General features: G+C 40.2%; 2 protein-coding genes across 2 annotated transcripts in view; one reads left to right on the top strand and one right to left on the bottom strand.

The window, feature by feature from the left end:
* The window catches only part of ccdc146 (coiled-coil domain containing 146), a 56,150-nt gene extending 30,751 nt beyond the window's left edge, over window positions 1–25,399 (bottom strand). The window contains exons 1-10 of the mRNA XM_023285791.3: window positions 25,238–25,399; window positions 24,259–24,455; window positions 8,157–8,239; window positions 6,968–7,183; window positions 3,956–4,013; window positions 2,101–2,183; window positions 1,794–1,887; window positions 1,610–1,683; window positions 557–784; window positions 158–247 (exon numbers count right to left, since the gene is read on the bottom strand). Of these exons, the coding sequence (XP_023141559.2) occupies window positions 158–247; window positions 557–784; window positions 1,610–1,683; window positions 1,794–1,887; window positions 2,101–2,183; window positions 3,956–4,013; window positions 6,968–7,183; window positions 8,157–8,239; window positions 24,259–24,455; window position 25,238 (1,124 nt within the window). The 5' untranslated portion in view covers window positions 25,239–25,399. The remainder of the gene's footprint in view (window positions 1–157; window positions 248–556; window positions 785–1,609; window positions 1,684–1,793; window positions 1,888–2,100; window positions 2,184–3,955; window positions 4,014–6,967; window positions 7,184–8,156; window positions 8,240–24,258; window positions 24,456–25,237) is intronic.
* On the top strand, window positions 12,652–23,955 carry fgl2a (fibrinogen-like 2a). Its single transcript, XM_023285793.3, has 5 exons — window positions 12,652–13,531; window positions 14,330–14,534; window positions 19,585–19,804; window positions 21,643–21,813; window positions 21,912–23,955. The coding sequence occupies exons 1-5, from the start codon at window positions 12,917–12,919 to the stop codon at window positions 22,225–22,227; spliced, it is 1,527 nt and encodes a 508-aa protein (XP_023141561.1). The 5' UTR covers window positions 12,652–12,916; the 3' UTR covers window positions 22,228–23,955.
* Window positions 25,400–26,002: the final 603 nt, after the last annotated feature.

The following is a 26,002-nucleotide window of genomic DNA, read 5'->3' as shown; positions in this document are numbered from 1 at the left end:
CACTCGGCATCATTGTGAGAGCTCAAGGATAACACTAAACGCAAACATGTATTTAGTTTATTTAGAAGAAAACACCACAGGGTACCTTTAAGGTATTTTGTTATGTGCAGACTCATTTGCATGTGGGAGGGGTGCTTAGTCACACATCTTTCTTTACCTGTTTTTCTCCCTGAGCTGCACAGATTGGCTCTCAAACAGGTGCTTTCTGTCAGACATGATGCTCTTTAGCTTCATTTCCAAGATGCCTCTGGTAACGAAAAACACAGCAACATGTATGCATTTATAAAACGCCAAATCAAATACTGTATTTTCATCTTAATCTACAATAATTATCTTATTCAAACTGATTTTTTTATGTAAGTGCCCTCCCCTCCGCATAGTTTTTTTTTGTTGTAGATATGCTTTTGGACATTTTTGTGTGTGTGGACAGTGACAGGAAATGGGGAAATTCACTGCTCAGGCCACTTACTCCCTTGTGTTATGCCCACTCACCTCTCAGCTATCAGGTCATCTAATACTTTCCATTTTTGACGTTGACAGTGGAGGAAGTTTGTACCTGTTGCCCATGAATTCAGCCACCTCCTCCCTGCTGACTTCCTGCTCTTTCAGCAGCCGTCTGTTCTCCCTCTGACTGGCCTCTACTTGGGCCCTGAGACCCTCCTGCTCCTGCATCACCTCCTCCCTCTTCCTCCTGATGGAATGGTTACGCTCATCCACCTTCTTCACTTGCTGCTCCACTTCTGAAATCTCCATATTTAGAGCTTCCATCTTCTTCACTGCAGCTCTGGTGACAAAAAAAAGAACAACATACCAAGAATGAATGCAAGTATGAGAAGAGGATAAAAGCACCCTCTGATTCTCAATACTGTCTCTGTAAGAGTGCATATCTTATGAAATAGCAGCAGTGCATCCATCTTTTACATACACCCCCAGAACTCCTCAGCTTTGTGAATTTGAAATTACAAGTCACAGCCTGCGTGGCTCAGTTCCTCTGCAATACTTGCAAGCCAAATATTAATTTGAAATAAACATAAAAGGGAACAGCAGCGATGCCGCGAGCGAAGCATCCCTTCAGCTGCATTTGCATTCAAAAATTAACAACGCCTGACACGTGGCCGTCATTTGTTATCAAATTAGAAGGATTGACACCTTTAAATTAGAACCGTGGCGCTAATAGCACCAAATGTTTCAGCTCATTATTTGGAAGAAATAATTTAGTTCCACGAAAAATTCAAAGTCTGCTGAACATCAAAAGCTGGGGACTGGAGACATAATTTACAGAGGAAACTGGACAAGTATAAAACTGAAAAATTGTGGTTGTAGGCAGGAAATGTAGAATAATAGACATCAGTAGTTGTGTTTCATATCAGCATCAATCAGAAGTTTACACTCAGCAAAAACAATTAAATGAGCAACATTTTTACATTATTTAAAACTACAATTTTATTGGATTTAAGATGGAATCTAGATGAAGAGGTGGAGATTTTAGAATAAATGTGGCCCTTACTGTCTTTTCTTGTCTGTATTATCTGACTGCAGCATCCTAACAGGCTCATCAACAGGAAATCTCTTCCCCAGTATAACCTATGAAAGGGTTAAACATACTTACTCCCTTTTCGAGCGTTTCCGTTCAGTCTCCTTTATAATCTGGTCAGGTATACAGATGAACCGTGCTTTCTCAGCCTTGTAACAGCCACGTGGACACGTGCAAACACAAATGGAAGGGCGCAAACGATTTGTTATTTTATCGATGATGTGCTATAAGCGATGCCCACTCTCTCACACACACAGACCTCTTTAAGCTCTATCATCCCCTTCTTGTCTTCCAGCTGTTTCTGTTCTTTCAATATCTGCATTTCATGGGTTTCCACATCTTCCATCAAGCTTCTGCGTGGGGAGACACGGGAGAAAAATGAACACACGAGTACATTTATCTTCAGAGCAATTTTCATTAGCAGCAGCTGAAGTGCTTCTTATTAACTGGAAGCCATAGATGAATACAAGAATATAGCTATTAAAAAGAAGCAAATAGATATTAAGACAGTGTAATGAAGACCTCATGAACTGAGTGATTAAAGTTAGAACTTCAAGATGGGATACCTGATTTCTATTTGTCTCTGGGTCACCTCTTTCCTCAGATCCTCATATTTGTCCTGCATGGCCTTTATATTGCTGTCCAGCCCCTGCAGGACCCACCGACAGCATAAAAATTAGATCACACATCAAGAATATCAAGTCAGTGGTGAGAATTTAATTGAGGTGAAGTGAAAATAAAATAGTTTTTCCTCATAGAGTCTGAGCATTAAGTATAACTCAGAGTTGGAGGAGTTATAGGTATAAGCACTTTCACTTTAAGCATTTGCTGTGTCAGAGGTTCATGTATTAATGAGAAATACCAAATTTTGCAGCAAAATTTCTTCTTGAACTTGACTCTCATGTATTATCATATTGTTAGGAAGCCTGCAAAGTCTTTTAGTTGTTTCTGCAGGTGCTGTAACTAGTTCTGGGTTAATTATGCTCTTTATCTGAACAACAAAAACAGTATTTAATTAATAATGGCAGTGATTTAACTCTGCAGGCAAAACTATGAAAATAATCACCAGCTATCTTCATTCCAACTTCTAAAAGGGCAACTTGTGGCTTTTTTCTGTATCTACCCGACAAAGAAAAATGATTAGAAATGTTCTGTATGTAAGCTTATTAATCATGTTTGACAGGTGTGTGTGGTTGTGTGTTACAGAGTATGGAAATTGCAAACTCCCCCGAGTACAAACATGTTGGTTCAATATGGCATGTTGTTTCAATTAAACTGAGAAAGACACTCAAAATGCCCTTTTACACATATACTCCATTAACTGAATAAACTGCCTGAAGTGTTCGAGCAAAGGTAGTGTCTTCGTTAATTCATACAAGCAATGCTTTCTTCGCTTGGATGCTTGAATATAATTTGACGCCCCACTTCTAATACAAGAAATGTGGACTGTTTGATGTAAATACTTTAGAGTATTTTTTTTATTCCTGTGGAGCACAAATTCATACAGGTAGCAAGTACGCTTTTCATTAACTAGTCTATTTTTTCTGTTCATGTATTTGTATTTCTTGCTGGCTCAAATCCTACAAATCCACATCATAAGTCAGAGTTTTTAGCACATTTGTGATAGTTGCAATCACAACATGTCCCGCAGTCAGTAGTGTAAGTTGCTGAATTCAATCTACAAGTTATCCAAAGCTCAGACTCTAAGCTTCTTTTTGCCATTACAGGAAGAGGCAGCAGAATTTAGAAAGTTATCCGACTGGAGAATTGTAAATGCGGTGCTCCTCGAGGCTAGCCAAAGCATCTTAGATTTATTCTGGTACTTCTCACTAGATTATCTAAAACAAAACTGATTTATAGAGCTGATGATTCCACAATTACTGTCGATTTTCATGCCCATCCGCATAGTGAAAGAGGTACGTTATATTGTGATTGACTTCTTAAAGAATGAATAAAAAAGTAAAATAGTATTAACACGCTCTGCAGCATTACAAAGTACTAGCGACATCACACAGCATCAAGTGGATACGGGCCAATGCCAGTGAAAGAATGTTCCTATTTTTACAGATTTGTTCCTTTGAATACAACATGCATAGTCTATGTCATAAAATGAAAGGATGAAATCTTTATGCTACATCAGTAGTCTTTGTGTCATTGCTACCTTGACTTGCCTACTTAACCGTTTAAACCCTCTCTCCATGCAAGGATTAAAACTTGTCCAACTCGTACACCATTCTTTTGATTGAATGGGAGGTTGGAATGAAAAACGTTTTAGCTTCACATTGCAAGTCTTCATATGGAGGGATTAAGTTTGGATGAAGGCTTAAAGTAAAACTCATATTTATCCTCTTTCAAGACCGCTGTTCTAGTAGTAATCCACGCCTCAGAAACCAGACCTGGACGGTGAATTGATGAACTTACAGCAGGTTTTGTCTGAATCTCATTCTCTTTCTCCAGATACTGCTTCTCCTCCCAGAGACTGCATAAGTGTGAGGTGAGGTGAGGTAAGGCGAAGCGAGACGAGCAGAGCATATAGGAGTGGAGAAGAGAGAATGTTAAAAAGAGAACAACATAAATGAGTTTTTAAGAGACAGAAATGTCACGTTTCAGTTCCTGTTTCACCTGAAAAAGGAATGCACAAACCTGAACCAGCACTTGCATTTTTAAAATCTGACTAATATGCAGTTTCTTACAAAACTCCCACCAAAAGGCAAAGATGCAGAACTCATATATTATTAAAATACATGTCAGAAAGTGTTTTAATAAGTTGCTTATATTAGTAATTTAATAAAAAAAAACTACATGCTGGACTGGCAAAGACACAAATAGTGTATAAATGCATACATAGGGCACAAGTTTCATCTTACGTAAGCACATAAATTGTAGGTACAGAATGAACGTGCACATAAAACTGTGTCTGTGAATTTTTCACCCCCCTGCAGCAGATGCTTTTTGAGCAGTTTATTAAAGTTTTTATGAAATAATTTCAAGTCAGCTCTGTCATTATGAAAAACCTTACAATAGCACATACTGTACAGCTGCACGTTTCACAGAGTAAATGATATTAATCTTCCTGACAAGTGTATATATATTGGATATTAACCGATATACGGAGAAAAATGCACGAATGCTACAATACGTGACGGGGAAAAGTGCTGAATTCCTGTGTATGTGTTTGGCTAAAGATAAAGGACACGATGATTTTAAAAGGCATATTTGCATGGTGAGCATCTGCTTGTCATATGCAGACCGATAGCCATGTGGGCAAGAGGGGAGAAAGGAAAAAGAACAGAAAAAAAAAATCAGGAAAAAGGGGGAGAGAAAGAATAGCTGAGGCCAGAGGGGATGAAAGAAAGAGTGGAAGGAGAGGGACAAACTAGATGGTGAGCGTAAAAGAGAGTTCACTAGCAAATGCTGCCACAAATAATATGCACACTCAGTGTGTAATACTGTCTATTACTGCATTCTCAGAGAATGCTCTGCAAGTGGTTTTCATTTAATATTTCAATTACTGCTGGGCCTACAACTCTTTGCCCCAGTGTGTGTGTGCTATGCATGAAAAACCACACCACAGATCATATCTTTGCCATACAGTGTCGAGTTTATGTGCAGCGAGGGGCTTAATATTGCTGAGGCAATCCAAAGTCAAATGCAATGCGGGAAAGATAAGCGTAATGATTGAGTAAATAAGGTTTATTAGCAAGATTACAGTAGAGCTTTTTTTCTTCTTCTGACTTTCCAAGATAAATTTTCATTTGACTATCGCTCCAGAGTTTTAGCTGGATAAAATATTTCTTAATAATGTGCGTCAGAGGTTCCAAACCAGATGCCAACCAGGGAAAGTCAAATTAATCTGATTACAAGGCAAGATACATCCATCCATCATCTATACACCGCTTAATCCTCATTAGGGTCGCAGAGGGGCTGGAGTGTATCCCAGCTGACTTATGGTGAAAGCAGGGAACATCCTGGACAGATCACCAGTCTATCACTGGGCTGCACATAGCGGCAAACAAGCACACTCACATTGATTCACACTTACCGAACATGTTTTTGCACAGGGAGAACATGCAAACTCCAAGCAGAAAGTTTCCAGGCCCCAGCCGAGACACAGTCTGGGGATCTTCTAGCTGCAAGGCGACGGTGCTAACCACTGAGCCACTGTGCAGCCCATGTAAGATATTGGTTTTTTTTTTTCCCCAAACATTGCTCTACTTTAGATCTCTTTAGCCTCTTCACAATTACCCACAGTCATTCAAACTTCATGCATATGTTAAAAGCTATTACCACCTTTTATTGTATGCGTGTAGCTTTTCCATTCCTTTCATGGATTTCATCCAAGCTTCGTACACTTGTCAGACCTCCTCAGATGATTACATTATCATGTACTAAACGGAATGTTCAATGCAGAGTAAAGTGATGTTCCACGCTCAATTTCAGCTCAAAATTCTGACGGGTCACAAGTAGACATCACGTTGTTTTCAAGAGTCGGAAGCCAAAATGTTTGGGAACCACTGGTGTATGTTATCATGTTGCTTAGCAATATTCCAGTAACCTCCCTTTGGCACTTGAAAAAAATGGAGTTTGTGTACAGAGAAGCGAGAGATACTCGAATGAGTCTGTTATTTTCCATTTCTGTGGGTGTGTTTGACCTTTTGGACAAGTAGAGTTGAGTGAGTTGGGGGAGGAAAGAGAAACCTGCAGCAGAAGAGAGGGAAATTGCTTGCAATGAGAGAAGAGACTCATGGGAGTGAAGGGAAAGGATGAGAGAAGAGGAACAGAAACAACCACAGGACTGGTGTAAAAAAAAAAACTAACCGGTGTCGAGAGCTCAAGCAAGTAAACATAACCGACAAGATAATAACAAATTCACTTAGAAAGTATTGTTTTTATTCATATTAAAGTGAAAGAAATGCTGCAGGCCAAGCGATGCACAAACACAGCATCAATACCATTTGTGTGTATGTGTGTTTCTTAAACTCTTTCACCTTCACCTCCATCCAAAGCCAATAAAAAGATGCTGCCTCATGTAGCTCACCTCAGTGTTTGGTCCCTAGTTACTTAAATGTAACTGTGTGCGCACATCTTTCTCCTGTGTGTATACGTCCATGCACTCCTCTCCTAACGTACACAACCACTCTCCTCACCACTCCAATTTCACTTCTGTGTTTTGTCCTTACTCTCTTCTGTCTCTTGGGTTCCTCTCAGAAGTGTGAAGTGTGTATTTCTCTGTGTGTGTGTGTGTGTGTGTGTGCGTGTTTGTGACACAGCCGCAGCGAAATTTGAGAGAAATTGGTAATGGATGTCTTTTATTGAATCAAATGGCAGTTTTATTTGATTCATTTGACTCGATACCTGACTGAAAATGAAATGTGCAGCATCAATGATTGCAATAATGGTGTGTGTAAATCTGTGTATATATACACAGCTCACCACTTCAGTTCATGTTGTGTCTTGTACTCTCTCTCCTCAGCACCTTTCAGTTCATTGTATGCCTGGAGGAGCCGTTGCCTCAGTTCGTTGACCTCACTTTGAGGCTCCTCCGAGGTGCTCTGCTCCTCTGTACTCTCCACCTTGGCCCGAAGCCTCTCCAGCTCAGCACGACATCGCTTTGCTTCTCCCAAAAGCTGGATCTCACAATCCTGAGTACTGTTGGTTAAAACGATGATTTAAGTATGTGGTATTTTGTATATACACCTCATATAACTTCTGGGTTCATTTAAAAACAGTAACAGTCCAAAAGCTGATTAGGATTAAACACTGGATCCTTATTTAGGTCGTCCCAAGGACCATGGAATATTGTTGAATTTTTAGTTCGTTTGGCCATTAAAAAAAGTAAATATGAGCATGAGTTTTCCTGCTTTCAGGAAATGGTGAGTCATAACACCACATGAGAAAGTTGTCATGCTTTATTAATTAACAGTTGACTGGACCTTGTGATTCTTTTCTCAGGAAAACAGCCCTTTACTGTCAGATAAAGGACAAAACATGTAACTGCAAGTTACCAGAATCCAACCTTTTCAAAATGCTTGTAAACATACAGTAACTGCTGATTTCCATGATACACTTCTGAGCACCGATCCAATTAAATTTAATGTGTGTATTCAGGTTTTCTTGTTTTATCAAGTAATTGGGGTCTCAGAAGCTAATTTCATTTTCTAATATGCACCTTGGTGATTTGACGAATCTGTTGAATCCATTCAGGATTTGAAAAGGATTAAAAAGTAGTATGTTTAGGGGACGTTTTTCATTAAACAGGTTTTCAATAGTAGTTGTATTGGTTGAAACTTGCTTACACTCCCTCAGGAACAAATGCTGTACATATTAGGACTTTCGACCCCAAAAAGTGAGTGATAAATAAACCCAATCCAAGCTTTAAATTGTGTCTTCAGAAGCTACCTCTATATTTTTTCCCTCGAGTACACTAGAGTAGTATTGGATCTGATAAGAAGTTGTTCAAGGACACTTCTGTTGGAAGCGTTCTGGCTGTCATGAAAATTGACCACAGGTCTCTATGTATTTATTTGATGTGCTGTGCTCAGCTCTGTTGTGGTCAAATATTGATTGAAATGTACAATACAAATGTGAAGGAGTTTCATCAAGAAAAAACAGTAAAACATACCTCTTCAAGGTATCGTAGAGTAGCTTGTAGCTGGCTTTGAGTTTGATTACGTTGGTCTGGCTGATCTTGCCCAGCAACACGAACTGAAAAAGACAAAGAAGGAATATTACACAGAATATTGGATTTGGGGACACAAACTGAGCGACATTTCCAAACTCCTATCGGCATATGCCTGTATGGGTTTGTCAGCTCAGGTTTCATTATTTTGGAGTCTCTGATCTGACCCAAAGCTGCCTCTACGAAAGCTAAAATATTAATAGCATATCACATTCTGTGGAAATCTCTTGTTTCCATTTTTTACCTTGATTGAATATTCAATAAAACAAAACGGCAAGAAACCAGATACACTTCCGACCAGTAAGCGGTTTTGTGTAATATTATTTAGTGACAAAATTAAGTTTCAGAAGTTGAAAACTAACTCACAAGAGGCTCTAATTTGTAACTCCGGTTTCACATTTCATAGCAGTCAGAACATTTCACCAAAAAAATGCCTCATTTCTGCTGTAATATGCAGAAATTTCAGTTGCAGTTGTAAGTAAAAGCTCTTATATCTGTCTGAACTCGCCAACACAGAATGATCGCCCACAAGAAAGCTCTGGAGAACAACACGAAAGATCCATCCGAAGCTGGCAAATATCACTAAATCATCCTATCAAGATCAGTAGCAAAAAATAAACATGAACTATCTGCAATCTCTAAAGGGTAAGAGCATTTATTGGAAATGGACCACATATATAATAAGTACCTGCAGTTCACTTTTGCAGGTACCATTAGCCCTGAGGGAGTTTTTTAAAAGTTTAAAAAAAACAAAACAAAACACAGCACAACAACGACAATGATATCAGGTCAAAAGCACTGCGCAAGGGAAATTATCTAAAAAGGGAGTTCTCTGTGTACGCAACAGTGATAGAAAACAGAGGACAGGTGTTTTTTGCTTCTTATCTTCAGAACCAGGTTGGTAGAGTTGGGAGTAATGAGGGATAGCCTTGTCTGTATCAAAGAGCTGCAGGACTGAGGATATCTCAGGTCAGACAGTGTAGCAAGTAATCCAACACTAACAAACACACAAACATTCTGATTACACACATATATGTGGAGTGATATCTCGTCCTGACTTCAAACATTAGGAAAAGGCGATTATGTTTTCAGATTCATCCCATTATATTGTTTATCTGGCTATTGTCAAAAGTGCTCGTAAGCGTCCAACCACGTTCCAAGGGCTGAAAAGGACAAAGATATGAATGTTGTGAATGATGTAGATTAGGACTCTTGTTAAAATGATTTATTCAGAGTTTTTTTTTCTCCCCGTTAAGTCACCCAAGGTCACATTACTACAAGGAAAAACTATAACAAGCATATTGCTCACATCTTAAAGTGTTAAGTGGGTTACCTGGTCTCAAATGATCTTTTAAACTGCAATTTCAGTCAGTATAGGAATTATAATTCCTCAGGAGGGGAAACTGTCATTACCCCTGACACGAAAACAATTTAAAACTGAATTAGAGGCTATTCTTTAAAGCGGTCAGTTTTGTGTTTTCAGCAGTACAGATGACAGTGATGGAAGAAACATCCCCGAGTGTACACCGAGCATTTATCTGAGAGGAGCAGCCTGAAGCAGTTTCGGGCAGCCTCTCTAATTCTGCTGCCAAAACTGATCTTCAGCAGCAGAGAGGCTTTTTATGGGGCGGTTGCATGAGGCTAACATGTGGCAAAGCACCTCAGAAGTGAGATAGAGACAATCACCGTGAGATATTTATGCAGACACGTGGACACTCGTACCTGTCCATCTTCTCCCACCTCGCTAACCTCACTCACACCAGCAGGCATGTGATCTGTGCTGCAGAACAGCACTGAAACCTGCCAGGAATATGAGCGTGTAAGGCGGCAGGTATGCGGAGTGTGTAACAAAAAGAAGCTGTGGGCTTTAAGACTCTGCACCCTCAGGGAGAAAAATAATGACAATCGCCACGAAGCACAGCCCTGCATTCCACCGTGTGATGAGAGAGCCACCATCCCTCTCTCGCCGCCTCTACCTTCATGTCCTCATATTGACTGTTTGAATTGGAGTTGAGCCTATACAGCCAGATTGAATCACTTTGTTAGGAGAAGTTTTCTGCTGAAATATTTCCCCTTTCTCGAGTGTTCCTCCACCAGGGCTATGAGCCACTTCTGGAGATGAGATCAGTTAGTTGAAACTGTGTCACTTCTCTAGAAATATGACATGTGCATGAGACATCTATTGCCCCAGAATAATAAACAAAAAAAAGCTTCAATTGCAGGTCCCGTGGTTATGAATCACATAAATAACTGAATCAAAAACGATGTCTCACAAACAATCAGTGCCAAGTTAATGAACCTACAAGAAGCTTATAACAAAACTCCTGGTAGGGGAACATTAAGGTCTGAGAGAGTCACTGTTAGGACTGTTAGTGCCACAGAATTCATTTTAATAGCTTCCATTGCTTAATAACTTCTGTAAGATGCTCCATGAGATTGCCTAATGTATGAATGATGTTTGTGGCAGAGAATGACTGCAATTTCAATAACGGCGGTCCTAAAACCACCAAAAAATGACCACAGCGCCACATCATTAGCCATATACAAAAACAAGTGTATTACTCATTCGCTGATTAATCAAGGCTTCATTATATGTTTGCATTGTTAAATATTTAAACAAACTAAACCAATCCATAAATCTACGACTGGTGACACGATGGCAGTAAAAGTTTTCATCTATTTTAGATAAAGTACACTATTGTGTAATCTTCTCACAGAGTTAGATTCACACTGTCCCATAAACATACATGTGCCTTCTGGAACTGTCTTTAAAGATGGCACTGATTCTAATATTTCAGCTCAACAGTTCAGTTTCTCACCTACGAGATTCCTGTAGAGGAGGCAAGTTAAAGGTTTCTGTAACTACAGAAAGTCCATATTGCTGTAATTCCAGGGCATTGTTGAACAGACTAATGCTTTGTTTATTTCTAACTGCTCCCAAAATGTCCCAGTTCCCTTCATTAAAACACCAGAACTTATTCCTGGTAAATCACTGAGCAACACAAATAAAGAGCAGTTCCAATTAATGATATTCCCACTGACAGAAAGTGAGGCAAGCTGAGCCGCTTGGGCAAAAATGGCTGTTTTGCATCTTTCTTAGTGACATGCTGCAGATGTAACCTGCCTGCCGTTGGTTAAGAGAGCTTTTGAATTAACATAATTTCTCTAGGCTATAGAGGAAGATGTCTATATCCAGTCCAAACTTTCCTGACAAAACACAGACCGACATTCATTCTCTGCGGATATTTAACAACATAGCACTGTAACAGAAAAAAAAAGGTACCCTGTGAAGTTAGATAAGATGATGCATTTTCAGCATAGTGATAATGACAGCTTTGCACTTTGTTCTTCACCTGAAATGTGACAAGGATAGTTGTATAACAAATGAAAAAACAAGCTCCTCACTTTGGATAGGTGTGTGGCCTGGGGATTGCACTTGAGACAGCCCTTTAACATGCATATAAACAATGAAGGATTTTTATGACAAAAATTAATTTAACACTTCTGTTTGATGCCAAGGATACACAGACTGTTTTGGCGAGAAACAGTGAATCAACACAATTTTTGCTTGTTTGCATGAAAACCCCAAAAGACCCCTTTACACTGTAATGCAGGTTATGTAAGATCAATGGTGCAGTAGTTAGCTATCCGAACACATCTGAATTAGAGTGGCTTGTTATGTTAATGCAGCTCTACTCTGAGTTAAGTGTGCACTCTGCAGGTGTATTACTGTGGGAAAATTAAATCTGATCAGGACGGAAAATTGGCAGGTGTTCAGAACTCAAGAATGACGGGAAAACATTCTCGAAAAAGTCTCCAATGAGTCTAACGCTTCACTTACAACATCCCAAGCAAAGCGCGTGAATACAGAACAACAGGTTGTTTGCAGCTGTGCTAATTGAAATAAATCTTTTGTATTGTTGCTGCTGGCTACACCATGGATTTTACTGTAATTATGCCCACCTGGACCTAATTTGGGGACTTGAGAGTGAGTCAGGATTTGGAATCTGAACTGGGTCAACACGAGAGGCTTTAAATTTTGGGAGACATTCAGAACAACAAAGCGTGAAAAAACATCACCTTACTGTCAGTTGAGTGGACAGTTCCTGTGCACTGAGTCATTTTGTTCTTCTGGGAAATGGGCTGAGTTCAGAGTAAGGCTGCATGGCAACATGCGCCGACTGCAGGCAAAGGACCCACCTTTTTTTTTTTTTCTTCTTTAATTCCCTCCCTGCCCCTTCCTCCGTCCCTCCTTCCCACCACCACTCCCATAATCTGTCTGCATCTCTGTAGTTCTTCACTATGCTGTTGATATGGTGTTTTGCATTACGCAATAGAGCTGCCCCTCCCATCCTCTCCATGGCAGCTCCCTCCCTCTCTCTCTACCTCCCTCCCTCCCTCCCTCCCTTGTCCTCATATTAATGACACAGCTATCTGAGGCAGCGGCAGTTCCCCTGCACTCTCTCCATCCTGCAGGCTGCACTCATTCACACACACACAGACACACACTCTCACACACACACTCTCTCTTAAAACCAATAAGATACTGGACACACACTCACCTACTCTTATACTTACAGGCAATCTGCAGGCACACACACACACAACTATAACGCATCCACACTCCAAGTTCACATCGGAGGCAGTTGCGGACACTCTAGCTTTACGCACACTTATTTCTCCTTTACAAATCTCGCACAAAAATGAGGACAACTGTGTTTTGCGTTTGTGCCAGTCTCCTGCTTACAGCCACCTTGGTGCCGCGGACCAGCCGGGCAGCAGACTTCCCGGGTAACTCTCACCACAGATGGGACGCTAGAGGAACCTACAATTTGGGATCTGATTCTGGTACCCCAGCCTCGTGCCCCATGAAACTTAGACCCTCAGGCCAGTGTGGGAGCACCGGAGCCGGGGCAGAGGAAGGGGAGGACTGCCCTTACCAGCTCACACTGCCTCCCCTCACCATCCAGCTGCCCAAGCAGTTCAGGCTGCTGGAAAAGACGATGAAGGAGCTGCAGAGCCTGAAGGAGGTGGTGAACAAGCTGAAAAGTGGGTGCCAGGAGTGCCGTGGGACACGGGGTAATGGAGCTTTTGGACATCAGCAAGACCAGGGACAGATGCAGGACCCGATTCAGAGGGATGCTGAGGAAAATGCGAGACTGGACCCGATGGGCCAGGAGGTGTTAGGTGGGTCCAGCCAGGAGGACAGGGGAGATGGGATGGTTCCTGCAGCTACTGGAATGGACGGTACTGGACTGGGGCAAGGTTCCGTTTTTGGGAAAATTACACCAAGCCCGAGCACAATGCAAGAGATGCAGGTGAGAGGAAAAGTTCAGTCTTTGTAAAAAATAAACACACAGTTTTTAATACCGTTTTGGAAAATGTATTTTACCAAGTACCGAAAATGTTAGAAATGCATTTGATTCAGTGCAAAAATAAAACCAAGTCATTTTTTAGAAATACTGTCAGACTTCTGAATTTTTAATGACTGACGTTATCTAAGGTTAAGTGTATGCTTTGTCCCTTTGGGGTAGGTAATGGTTTTAGCTGTAAAATCCAGACCAGTGCACATTTTCTACACATAAACAATGTTCAGAGGACTGTACAAAGAGTGCAGTAATGTGACTGCACCATTCCCATCAAAACCATGCTAACTGTCAGTGAGCCAATATCATTATTAGTCTTGTTAAAATGTCAGGGGCACTGGTCTGAACAAACTGATATAAAATGTGCTTTATAAACATTGTGGATACAATGTCACCTGGAATTTGCCCAGTCAGATGCACCCAGTTGGAATGCAAACTAACCAGATGTTAAAAGACCGGTAAAGTCCTACCTGGCACCAATCCACTGGGGAAAATTCCTGGTACTGTAAACAGGGTGGAGAATCAGCGTTAGACACCAGCCAAATGGCGGTAAATTTTTGCTGTCTGGTAAGCTTGTTGACTCTCACAGTCACTTTGGCCGACAGCCAATCATCACGCAGACCTCGTTTTCATTCTAAAATTCAAATTGGCTGGTAAAACAATGAGGAGGCTGGTGACTACAGTAATCCACCTGCTTTGTATTCTGTGCCAAACATAATTTCCTTCATGCCCGCTCTGGCTTTATCTCAGGTGAAGCTGAATAGGATGTCAGCCAGCTTGCGCAATGCCAGGAGCCAGATCTCTGCTCTGCAGGGTCGTCTGGAGGGGCTCAACCTGCTCAACTTGGATAACGTGCAGGCTATGGTGGACAGACGGGTGGAAAACATCACTGGAGTGGTCAACAAGCTCAGCTCCACCTGCACCACCCAGTGTGCAATGCAGCCCAGCCCTCAGTGTAAGCTTGCTTTTACTAGGATTAATTTTGTACCATTCTTTACATTATCACCTTGAATCCTATAATCCCTTTGTCCTATTACTTCTGTTCTGTTCTTATAGCTTGACCTTTGTAAGCCCTCTCCATCTCCCTAGCTACAGGAGTTTCAGTCAAAAGGGAATGTGTTTTTTTTTTATTGTATTATATTCTATTCTGTTCTGTCTTTGCCATTTCATAGATGTCTCCTCTTTTTTCTCTTCCTCTCATGTATTTTTTTTTTTGTACTCTCTCTGAGCATGATCAAGAGCCCTCCATCTCTATTCTTTTCTATTCCCATAAATTCACCCCAGATGTTGTTATGGTAATGAAACTCCAGCACCAAATGAAGTGAAGTGAATTTTCTGGCATGGCATCTACTCAATCACTTGTGCACATTGATTGCTTTTGAAGCGATTACAATTCACAAAATCTGGGTGAGAACCAATCGCCCAGCAAGGCTTCTCTTTCTGGGAAATAGGAAATGAAATCTTCCAGGTTTACAATGACCTTGTCAGCTGTGTAGTGGTTCGTTGCAACATACCTTCTCCATGAACAATATTACATACTTAGGGGAGATTCATATAATGAGAAAAGGAATTTCCATTGCATTAATGCCATCAAAAGGCTCCCATATCCACTACATTACTCTGGTAGAGCAGCCGGTTCAGTGTAGCCATAGCAAAAATGAAAAGACTGAAATAGCTTGAGGTTATATTGTACAAGAGTGAGGCAATACGACAACTACAGGCTCAAAGTGAGAATTCACATTGCCTCATATGTAACTCATTCAACTGTTATGACCCTCTACTATTCTCCATATACAGAAGCTCAAAGAGAGGAGAGAGAATAAGACAGATACTTGGCATCTACATGAAACGGAGTGAGCATCACTACAGTTATGTAGTGCATATTGGAACATTTAAAAAAACAAGCTTAAAATGAAAAATCTTGTGATGCTGCCTATAAAAACCTACCAGTAGGGATTGCAAACTAGCTGAGCATAACAAACACCCCACTTTACATTGATGTAAAAGCTTATTTGGATGAGAGCACAGTAGAAATGCGGACCACTTTTCACTCAGAAAGTGAATAATATCCTGATACCGCATGAGTGAATACGACACACTATTGGGGCTTTTATGTGGAAAACAGATGTGAGCTTATTTCTAAGTAGATTAGCTGGGACAGTGGTGTGAAGGGAATCCCATCCCTTTCTCTGCTGTATTTGCTTCTCCCTCTAAATTCTTGCCTCTTTCTCCTTCAAAACTCTCCTTCAATTCCTGTCATTTTCCCCCTCCTCATGCACTTATCCTCAGAGCATCTGCACCCCTCGCTTCAATTCTCCACTCCCTTTCATATTCTTTTCCTCTTACGCTAACTTTCATTGTGTCGCCCTCAGTTTAATTCCCTCTGCCTCTCCCCCTACCTCTCTTGCTCTGGAGGTCATGCTCTTGAGTGCTCATTCCAGCATAAAACGACGAGCTCTCATTATCTCTTGTCAATATCACAAGTAGTAATGCAAGTGGCTTCCCTGACATTACAGTAGTCGCAGATGGCACACAGGGTCAGTCACACTTGTCTTTGTGCATCAGTCTGTCATATCAAGGTCAAGAACTTGCAAATTATTCAGCTCCAAGCTAGAAAACTGCGGGTGAGTCAATCCAAAAGTAGCAGACATGAAACAGCTGTTGTTACCACGGAAATTTGACTAATACCTCATGATAAGACTTGTGCAGTTTCACAACACAGATATAAACAATGTTGTAGCTGCTGTTTAATTCCTATCACAGGTCTTAAATCAAAAATGACACGTACAATCTGATAAAAATTCTCCGTCTACCAGCAATCCTAATGCAGTCCCATTTTGGCACGTAGTGTGAATTGTTTTGAATTTGTAAAACTGAAAACCAGATGCTAGATTAATTTACTTGATTTTAATAGTCCTAAACGCTTCAGCAAAAAACAAGTGAAGAAGCCTCTTGGATGAGAAGTGAAACATCTTCAAGAACCGAAAAGAGAAGATAAATGTTTTCTGGTTGTTAATCACAGAGTCAAAAGTGCTTATTGAAGCAATTTGTGGTAAAACGGGTCTCCTGATTCCTGTATAAACTATTCAGCTGCCAAACTGTAGCTAAGCAGTTAGTTAATTAATTAATTAATTAATTACAGTCCTTAATTGTTAAATGGAGATTTGAACAAACCAAATTTATGTTGTTCTCATAAAAAAGAAAAGACAAGCAAGCCGACCTAAGGTGAACACATTTGACGACATAAGGAAATGTCTGTGTGTGCAGCTCATTAAGCTGCACTGCAGTTCAGAAACATTTATACTCTATGGATTTAAACAATGATTTAAAGGGCACTTAAAATTGCTAGAAAGTACATTTTACAAACGATTTTTACCCTTTAATACAAACCTTAGTGAAGATGAAATAGACCATGGGGTAAATAAAGCACCCTGCCCACAGTAGCCAAACATTCTAAGCCATTGTACAACTGCAATTTCACTATCAAGTTGGACTACTAGTATGTTTGAGGTGATAAAAACCTCTTGACAAAGTGCTGTAAACGGTTATTTTCTCCTTTTTGCCAATTTCCATTCTTGCTGCCAGTGCTAAACTTCACTTTCACTCCTGCAAGATATATATACAGGCACCTAAAACTGAATGGACAAGCACTTCATATTATTGCTACATTAACTCGGTTATAAAAAGTGAGAACAGATGCCCTGTCCTCTGTCAATAACTGCTTGTCTACAAATGTGGTGACACAAAACTTCCTACAGGAAAGGCATTTTCTTTACGATTAGTTTCCTTCCATCAAAAGTTATCTCCAGTCTTCTATTTAAATCGCTTTGTGCAGAAAGATTATACTATCACTTTTGATACACATGTCCTTCCTTGTCACAAGGAATCACTTGTGCAGTCTGAAGTCTAAACAGCAAATGTGGTATTTAAGCAGTCAAGTAGTCGAGTCTGTCATGAAGCCATCTCGGGATGTCAGTCAATCTGTCATCGGACTTATCAGCCTAACTTCACTTATCAGTCAAACAAGTCACTAATCAAGGAAGCAGGCAAAGCACCTTCAAATTACATTCAACAATTTTAGGAAAGTAGTTTCAAGTTGGCCCTCCAGGACATAAGGATTTTAATGATCACATGCATGTACTGGTAGATCTGATCTCACACTGCTGTAGTTAGGGTTTGGATAAGTGTCCACAAAAAAATGACTTTGGGTTTGGAAAGAGAATCAGAGAAAGTTTATCCATTTGGTAAAGATTGAGCAACAATCATGATGATAGTTATATAACAATCTTGGCTGTTCTCAAACCCAACAGTTCTCTTGTACGAGTCTTATGGTTCAATGCTCCACTGGACCACCCTGAACCCAAACAGCCTCACAATATTTCTCTGCACTTAACAAGTAAAAAATCTGTAGGGCCTCTAGAGGGCTTTGCCCTTTAAATGAAAACAGGCTGTGTTGGGGCATTTGTGGAAATGACTGATTGTTTTCTTCTTGCAAGGACAATCTCAGAGCAATTAGCCATTAATTTGACTCAACAGTCAGACAGCAAGCCAGCCAATCAGCCAGCAGTCTTTAAAGCATCAGTAAGTGACTGATATTGGAGTTATTTAGGTCAGGCACAGTGCCAGAGTGACTGAGATTGAGATGGCTCTTGTCTGTCTAGGGACACTGGCTGCCCGGTCAGATAGATGGGAACAAATGGGGAGGAAGATGTTAAGTGGATAGACTGCAGTCAGACACTTAAAGTGAGTGGGACAATGAAAGAATTTACAGGTCAACACTTTGGATGCCAAATGTCGACAGAGTTGTTAACGTGATGAGGATATGCTTCAACCTCAGCTCCTGGACTTCATTTACCATCTGCAGCCATTTTTGCACCTGAAGTATTCTCTGTTATGTGGCAAGAAAATGCAGTAGATAGAGTCACCATGCATTAGTTGCAAATCTAACTTTGCATTATAGTGCCCGGAAATACCACATTGGCAATTTCTACTCTCCACAAACAGTCTAGACTCCCACTACCTGACGTCTGGCCTTCTGTTCTCAGCATGCATCCTCCCTACCCCAGCTCTATTATAATCTACCACCCCACTAAACAGATTTAACAGTTTGACAAAACTGTATCAACAAAGAGGTGCATCAAACAAACTCCGACGGGGTCCACATACTGCCTGCCCAGTGTCAGAATGATTTAGACTCAAGGTGTTGAATGTGCAGGGAGGGGGTACGCCTCTCTAATCCAGTTTTACACTTTCCCACGTTTTGACAAGTATGTTCCTTTCAGTTCCCAAATGCTAACTGACAGGGGCCTTTGGACCTTGGTTTTGGGTTGAGTCCGTGGCCCGCAGTGCGACACAGGGGACAGGAGCAAGGGCTAGATAAATAAGTGGGCAGGTAGAAAAAGAATTAGGGGAAGAAATCTCAGAAAGTAGAGAAGGTGTATGAAATGGCCTATGGTGCAGCACATAGGAAGGTTACTGACTTTTATCCCCTGACAGCTGCTTTTATCCTTTCACTTACATTACTTTCATGTTTGAGTCCTGTGATTCTCAGTGTTGTACTTCAGATATGCAGAAACATGAAGGAAGAGACTGAAACATGCCGATTTGACTACTGCCAGACAGAATACAGCAAGACAAAAGTTTTAATTCTTAATATGCTGAAATGCTATTTTGATTCACACAAAGAACGGTTTTGATAAGTCATAGGGAAAAGTCTGGTAGCAAATAAAATAAATTGTGAATTGGTTTGTGTTTGAATACATTCCCCGGAAATTAAAGCAGGAACGAGAACTTCTAAGACGGCTAAAACTGGATTTCCGCCTAACTTAGCTCTTTTTTTTTTTTTTTTTCCAGTCTTCCTCAGCCTCCGGGGCTGTTTCTATTACAGTCCCTCAGTTAGGCAGAGAAAAAACTGCCAGACCAAAGTGAAGAGATTACCGAGTATCATCCAGTAACATCCTCTTAAAACTGCCCTCTCTTCTTTCTTTCTTGCCGCCACCGAGCAGTCATCTTAGCCCCTCGGGACTGCTCAGACTACAATGTGCTGGAGACGAGGAAGAGTGGTCTGTATCGTGTGACCCCTGATCCTCGCAATGGGACTTTTGAAGTGTACTGTGACATGGAGTCCTTTGGAGGTGGCTGGACTGTGATACAGCAACGGCTCGATGGGTCTGTCAGCTTTAACCGCACCTGGGCCGAGTATAAGAAAGGCTTCGGGAACCTCAGGTATTTTTTAGTCTTATAGTAAAGACATTATTTAAAATTGCTCAGTGATTGAAAGGTTTGTGGATTTAAGAGTAATTCATAAACTCTGCATGAAAAACCTAAATTTCCTGCTACTGGTATGCAGGATATGAAGCTTAAATACCACATAACTCTAAGTGGAAGAGGGTGGAGTTCAAATAGGACCTTGAAAGAAGTTATAGATGTTTTGCATGCTGACTGTGTTGTTGCCACCACATGTAGAGAGCAGTTGATACTGTGTGGCTCTGTAAACCTTTCTAAAGTTTGAGAAATGACGGTTTACTTTATCAGTGTAAATTTAACAGAAACCTTGCAATATAAGGAGAGAAATTCACTAAAGAGTGAAGATCTGCTAAAAGATGTTGCTGCTGGAGTACTCCTCTGTTGTAAAAACATGTGCAGTACACAAACCTCCAAAGCTTCCACAAAAACAACAAGGTGGGAATCTTTGGAAATCTCAAGTGAACTCCAATTCTTAGGATCACATTTTAATTCAGAAATGACTGGATTCAAAATGAGAGGACTGCTCTGCTGTGTTGTTTACATTATGTCTCAATTGGTGCACAACACCCTCTCTGCTGTCCAAAATGCTTTAAGGGTGCAGATCTTTGAGAATAAATGACTATATAAAAGGAGTTGCTTTCCTGCCGAAGTGGGATACATTTTGTAAAGTGCTACAGTGTGTTTTTGTCAGGAGGGTTCATTTGTTAACACTGGAGTTTTATGCTACGTTGCCATTAGTTTGTTGGTGAGAGAGTTTAAAGCATTCACAAAATACTCCACCCTATGTCTTGCAAAGCTAATTACAAAGCCATTAAATCCAAAATGTGCATTTTTTCTTAAACCATGAGCAACAAGATAACTCTAGTATGTGTGCACCGCATCCTGGCAGTTAAGTTCCACATTTTTCCCACCATCAACATAAAATTATTAACCCACAATCCTCACAACAAACTGCAGCCCACTCTCCCACGACTGTGGGCCAGAAACTGGTTATTTATTAGTTTCTCATCCGCATCTCACTGGAACCTACCATCTGTTCAGGTAAACAGGGGTGAGCTTAACTGATACAGCACCTTCAGAGAATACACAATAATAAACAAAATATGAATTCAAGATTTCTCGGTTACTTGCATGACTCATTGTTTATCTATAGGCACCACTGCACTCTTTATCAGTGGATTGACTTAAACAAAACGGCATTTTCTACACAACACCATTACTCCTCCTTGCAGCACTTGAGAAAGCCCAGTCACTCAGTGCCCCGAGGACCTAATGATGCACACCTGTTCTCAGTATCACTGACTGCTCACCACCTGTTTAACTATCACTGATTGATTATCACACATAAAACTAAGTAAATATATGTGACTGCAGTAGACGTGACCCCCTTTTAATGAATCAAAATGAATGATTTCAAACAAAAGAACTGCTAATGTAACCAGTTAACAGGGAGGAAAAGCAGCCATTTGTTTTAATGCAGTGCCTGTACTTCATCTGGATTCAAATTTCAGCTCATTTTCTTTACTCTCCAATATTTTTTTTGTGGGAAATAACCATGGTAACTTCTTGATAACCATGCCTGGAGATCGAGCAGTACCACCCACTAAAAGAATAACGTCTTCTCTCATCCATTTTTCACTGTCACACAACTCTCGCCTTGCATCCCCGTTTCTGTCCTCTAGTATGTGGGAATAAGTATATTTTGTCTGAGTGACCACGTTCTAACCAAGTGCATTAGTATACGAGCTTGTTTGTATTATATGACTTATTTTGTTCTCTTCTGTCCCCTCATCCTTCTGCCTTCTTTTGTCCTACAGAGGTGAGTTCTGGCTGGGCAATGACCATATCCATTTGCTGACTAAAGCCAAAGACACGATTCTGCGTATCGAGCTGGAGGACTTTGAGGGTGTCCGGGAATATGCAAAGTATGACCAGTTCTATGTGGCCAATGAGTTCCTGCGCTACCGCCTGTCTGTCAGTGGATACAGGTACAGTGGAGGTTTCTCTGTGTGCATGCAAGAATAATCAAATATTTCTAAGCAAGTCTATAAATTTGCACATCTGACATATCACGGTTTCCTCGCAGTGGGACTGCTGGGAATGCCATCAGCTTCAACAAGCACTTCAACCACGACCAGAAGTTCTTCTCCACGCCCGACCGCGACAACGACATGTACCCCTCCGGAAACTGCGGCGCCTACTACAGCTCCGGCTGGTGGTTCGACGCCTGCATGTCCGCCAACCTCAACGGGAAGTACTATCACAAGAGGTACAAGGGAGTCAGGAACGGGATCTTCTGGGGAACATGGCACAACATGTCCACAGAGTACTACCCCACCAACTACAGGCAGGCCTTCAAAACGGTCAAGATGATGATACGGCCCAAGAACTATGCTCCTTAAGAGGACAGGTAAATGTTTGAGGATGTTGTCAGGCAGACAGACGGAGAAACACAAAGAAAATGGAAGTACATGAAGACTCATACACATAGTCATGCATTTGCACACATTTACACATGCATACAAGTACACCAAAAAAAGACTCTAAGCCCTTATAGACAGTTTGAATGCAGTATTAACAAAAATAATTGTGAAAAATTTATGTGTGCTCTTTCTTTTTTTTTTCTGCTGTAGTGAGTGTGGCCTTCGAAATATTGGATTAAAATGATGATAATAAAAGGACAATGGACTATGATTGACTAATAAAAAAACCACACATGCAGTGTAAAGGCCAGCCTCCTGCAGGGGCCATAATATTATACGGAGGGTTACTATGACAGATTTTTCACTGGTCTCTGACATTTCTTCTCTTTCTGTCCTGCTGCCTCCTGCTATAAACCCAGCTGAGACACAGCACAGCACATACTAGTAGTAAAAACTAATGAGCTATCATTTTCTCTGCTGTAAATGATTTCATAATTAACAGCAGCCATTCGAGTGAGGTATATGAGAGCTGATGATACAGTTTTGAGTGCGTCTGAAATTCATCGTGGAAGACTTCATGCTGGGGTCAGAGACAAACTGTTCAAAAGTATACAGGCAGCAATCAGTCTTTAGGAAGCTGTGCACAAGTAAAAGCTTCTGTGCTACTTATTTAATTACACTGAGACAGTTTCCTAATGCATCACCATCCTACACAATATCCCAGTATAAATATGCACCCGGAGATAAATTTCTTTTGAGTGACTCCCATGTACATCCTGCATTATTGATGCTTTAGCAAATTCTTCTTGACAGCAGCCACAGAGCAGCACACTGCTGTCAGAAAAATAGTTCCAATTGTTTTTCCAACCTTATCATTGGGTGTACAGGACTATTGCACACCTCTTAATGCCATATACCAGTTTTCACTTGTAAAAAAAATCTTCCTTGACTCACCACTTGTACAATACTGCTATCTAATGTTAGGAAACTGTATAGCACCATTTAATCCATTTCATACACTGTGAATGGGAAGGATTGGGGAAAGATGTTTCACTTTAAGGATGTGTACAGTATTTATTTTACTTTGTGATGTATGATAGCTTTTATATAATACATAGGTCATGCAGTACAAAGTCTAATGATTGTTGATATTTGAGCAATGATAAAGACTGTGATAATTGTGACCATTCATAGTAAATATATGAGCTCTGTGTGTATACCATATTGATCTTTTTTATCATTCATACTCAGCTGTCATGCCAAAAGATATTATGCACTTTTTATATTAAAAAAAAAATGAATAAAGTTCCAATTCCATGGCTGTGTAAATTGCAGTGTTTAAAAACCATAATGATGCCTGCTCATCTTTAAAAACATCTTCTGTATTGGAATCACCTTTCGATGAATGTATACAAAAAATGTATACAAGTTTAGCATGTGTATCCATGAATAGAAATGTCAAATTCTGAAGTGTCTGCCATCTAGTATCCAAGGCTGTGTGTTGCCTGTAAAAATGGAGGGTGAGGTGCTGCATGCCCATAATAAATGGGTTGATGAGGTGTTGACGCAATGAAGCAACTAAACAAAAGACTGAGTTCATATCAACTTCACGGAAGATAAATGATCAAACTGTGGGACTGTGACTTCAATGTCTGTATACCGTCTGTGCTGATCAAGTTAATAAAAAAAAAGTATTGTGCTCATCCACATGATGATGTCAAGTTCCAAGTCTTCACTTTTTTTTAAACCTTAAAATATTAAAATGATAATGGTAGACCCTGTAAGTCATATAAATCCATTTCAACTCTAGTTCAACCCTAAAGATCTATTTAGCTGTACAAGCACACACATCAAATACTTACACCACTGCATCGCCTTTTGAAAACATTTATTACATTTTCCTGCAGGTTTTAAAGTAAATACTGTCCCTTCAACTACCTAATAGCACATTTGTCTTTTCTATGACACCTCAAAATGTCATTCATAAAATATGATCGCAGAGAGTCCTACCTCGTCTAGCCACTGGAAAGCAGGACTAGCAGAGACATCAATGCTGGCAAGGGGCTGCTCTTCTGGGAGCGAGGCATCAGGCGCAAGGGCCACAAGGGGGATGTCCTCCTCTGTTTCTTTGTCTTCCACTTGTTCTTCCACTTCAACTTCTTGTCTGCTGGGAGGCCTGCTATCCTGCTGCTCCTCAGACAGATTCACTGGTGCAAAATAGACAGATACAGCAGTTCAACACAGCTATCTGCAAATACAAATCTTTGAATTTGATGGAGAAACTACACATATCAACAATAACAAAAAGTGAAGTCTATGTACATATATACACTCTGTCTATCATTTCCACGCGTTTCCAACTACAATATGTAAATTGATAGACGGGTCACAGGTACAAAGACTTGTGTCACAAATGCCTGGAGCATTCGCCAACACAATTTGATTAAGAAACGAATCAAAGCTGAACGTTTGCGCTTGTGTTTTCAAGGCTGAACAAACAGGGCCCACTGGTGCAGAGCTGCTATGGTTTCAGTATTTATAGTTGACTTTGAGGGACTGTGGCTTTATCCATATAAAATTCAATAATAGTATGATGAGAAATGTGTACATGCAAAGGACAAAGAGGTAGAATCAATGGCATATTAGTTTTTTTGTATTTTATGTCAAACAAAACGCCAAATGACAAATGTATTTTCTACAACAGCGGCATTCATGCTAACAGTAGTTTTCCATATTGGCGTTTAAACTATCTTTGAAACGCTGACAGTGACTCTGTCTTGTTATACTGTTGCACAGAAAATAAAAGGCCTTTTTGAGCGCATTTATTGACAAAATATGATTATTTTCTGAAAGTTATCCGGACGGTTGACGCGTGTGCTCGTGTCCTACAATACAACACGAAAGCTAACGAGTTAGCAGAAAGTAGTAAATGTTTCCGTCGGTGTTTGTCTTCTAAACAAGGAAACAAATAAATCTAAAGAAGTCTTACTTTTTGATTTCTTGAGTCTTTGCAAGCGTCTTGAAGATGTTAGTCCTTCTGTTCTTTAAAACTAAGATACCATATGATACGACTTAAATAGTTTTTGCAGCTAAAGTTAGCAAAATTAATCACAGATTTGTCTCCAGCTGGTGTCCGTGTTGTGGTTACCACAGAAACGACGTCTACGTATGACGACAGGGGCGTCACCAGGAAATGCTCGAAGGGGTGGCAAGATGGCGCCACTGAAAATATTAGGGGGCATATATAAACTTAAAAACAATGACTGAATCTCCTAATTTCTAGTATTCTGTTTTAAGAACAGGAGGTAGTTGAAAACTGTGTCAATATAAGAGCAACTAAATCACATATTTTTAAAATTTGGTTTCTTGTTTTATGCCTAATGTTACAGTTTTTTAGATGTCCATAGACTAATACAGGTACATACAGATATATCTTACATGCATGTGTATGAGGATGAAAAAGCCACCTATTGGCCAGGCATTCTTGGTTTATTTATGTTTTGAAACAAATGAAAATTCTGTCTATTTGGGGTCTTTTGTTGAACTGCAATCAATTATGGTACAATAAAATGTGCAACCTGTTGCTGTGTTTTGATAGTTACTTTAATTATTAGAGAAGTGATGTTCTGTAATGTATCTGTGCACACAAAAATATCACTGCTGCAAATATGTCCTGTAAAAATCATCAAACAAAAAGAGTGCATATAGCTATATGACAGAAAAAACATTTTTAATTCAGTACAGATGAGACTTT

Source organism: Amphiprion ocellaris, chromosome 21, assembly GCF_022539595.1.
Source record: "Amphiprion ocellaris isolate individual 3 ecotype Okinawa chromosome 21, ASM2253959v1, whole genome shotgun sequence".
NCBI classification, from domain to species: Eukaryota; Metazoa; Chordata; class Actinopteri; family Pomacentridae; genus Amphiprion; species Amphiprion ocellaris.
Note: the sequence above shows the minus strand (reverse complement) of the source record. Positions and strands in the feature narration are given on the sequence as shown.

Excerpts from the sequence above, each read along its gene's own strand:
- fgl2a (XM_023285793.3), top strand. The coding sequence starts at position 12,917 with ATGAGGACAACTGTGTTTTGCGTTTGTGCCAGTCTCCTGCTTACAGCC. Across the intron at positions 13,532-14,329 it reads GCACAATGCAAGAGATGCAG|GTGAAGCTGAATAGGATGTC; the intron begins GTGAGAGGAAAA and ends GCTTTATCTCAG. Across the intron at positions 19,805-21,642 it reads AAAGGCTTCGGGAACCTCAG|AGGTGAGTTCTGGCTGGGCA; the intron begins GTATTTTTTAGT and ends TTTGTCCTACAG.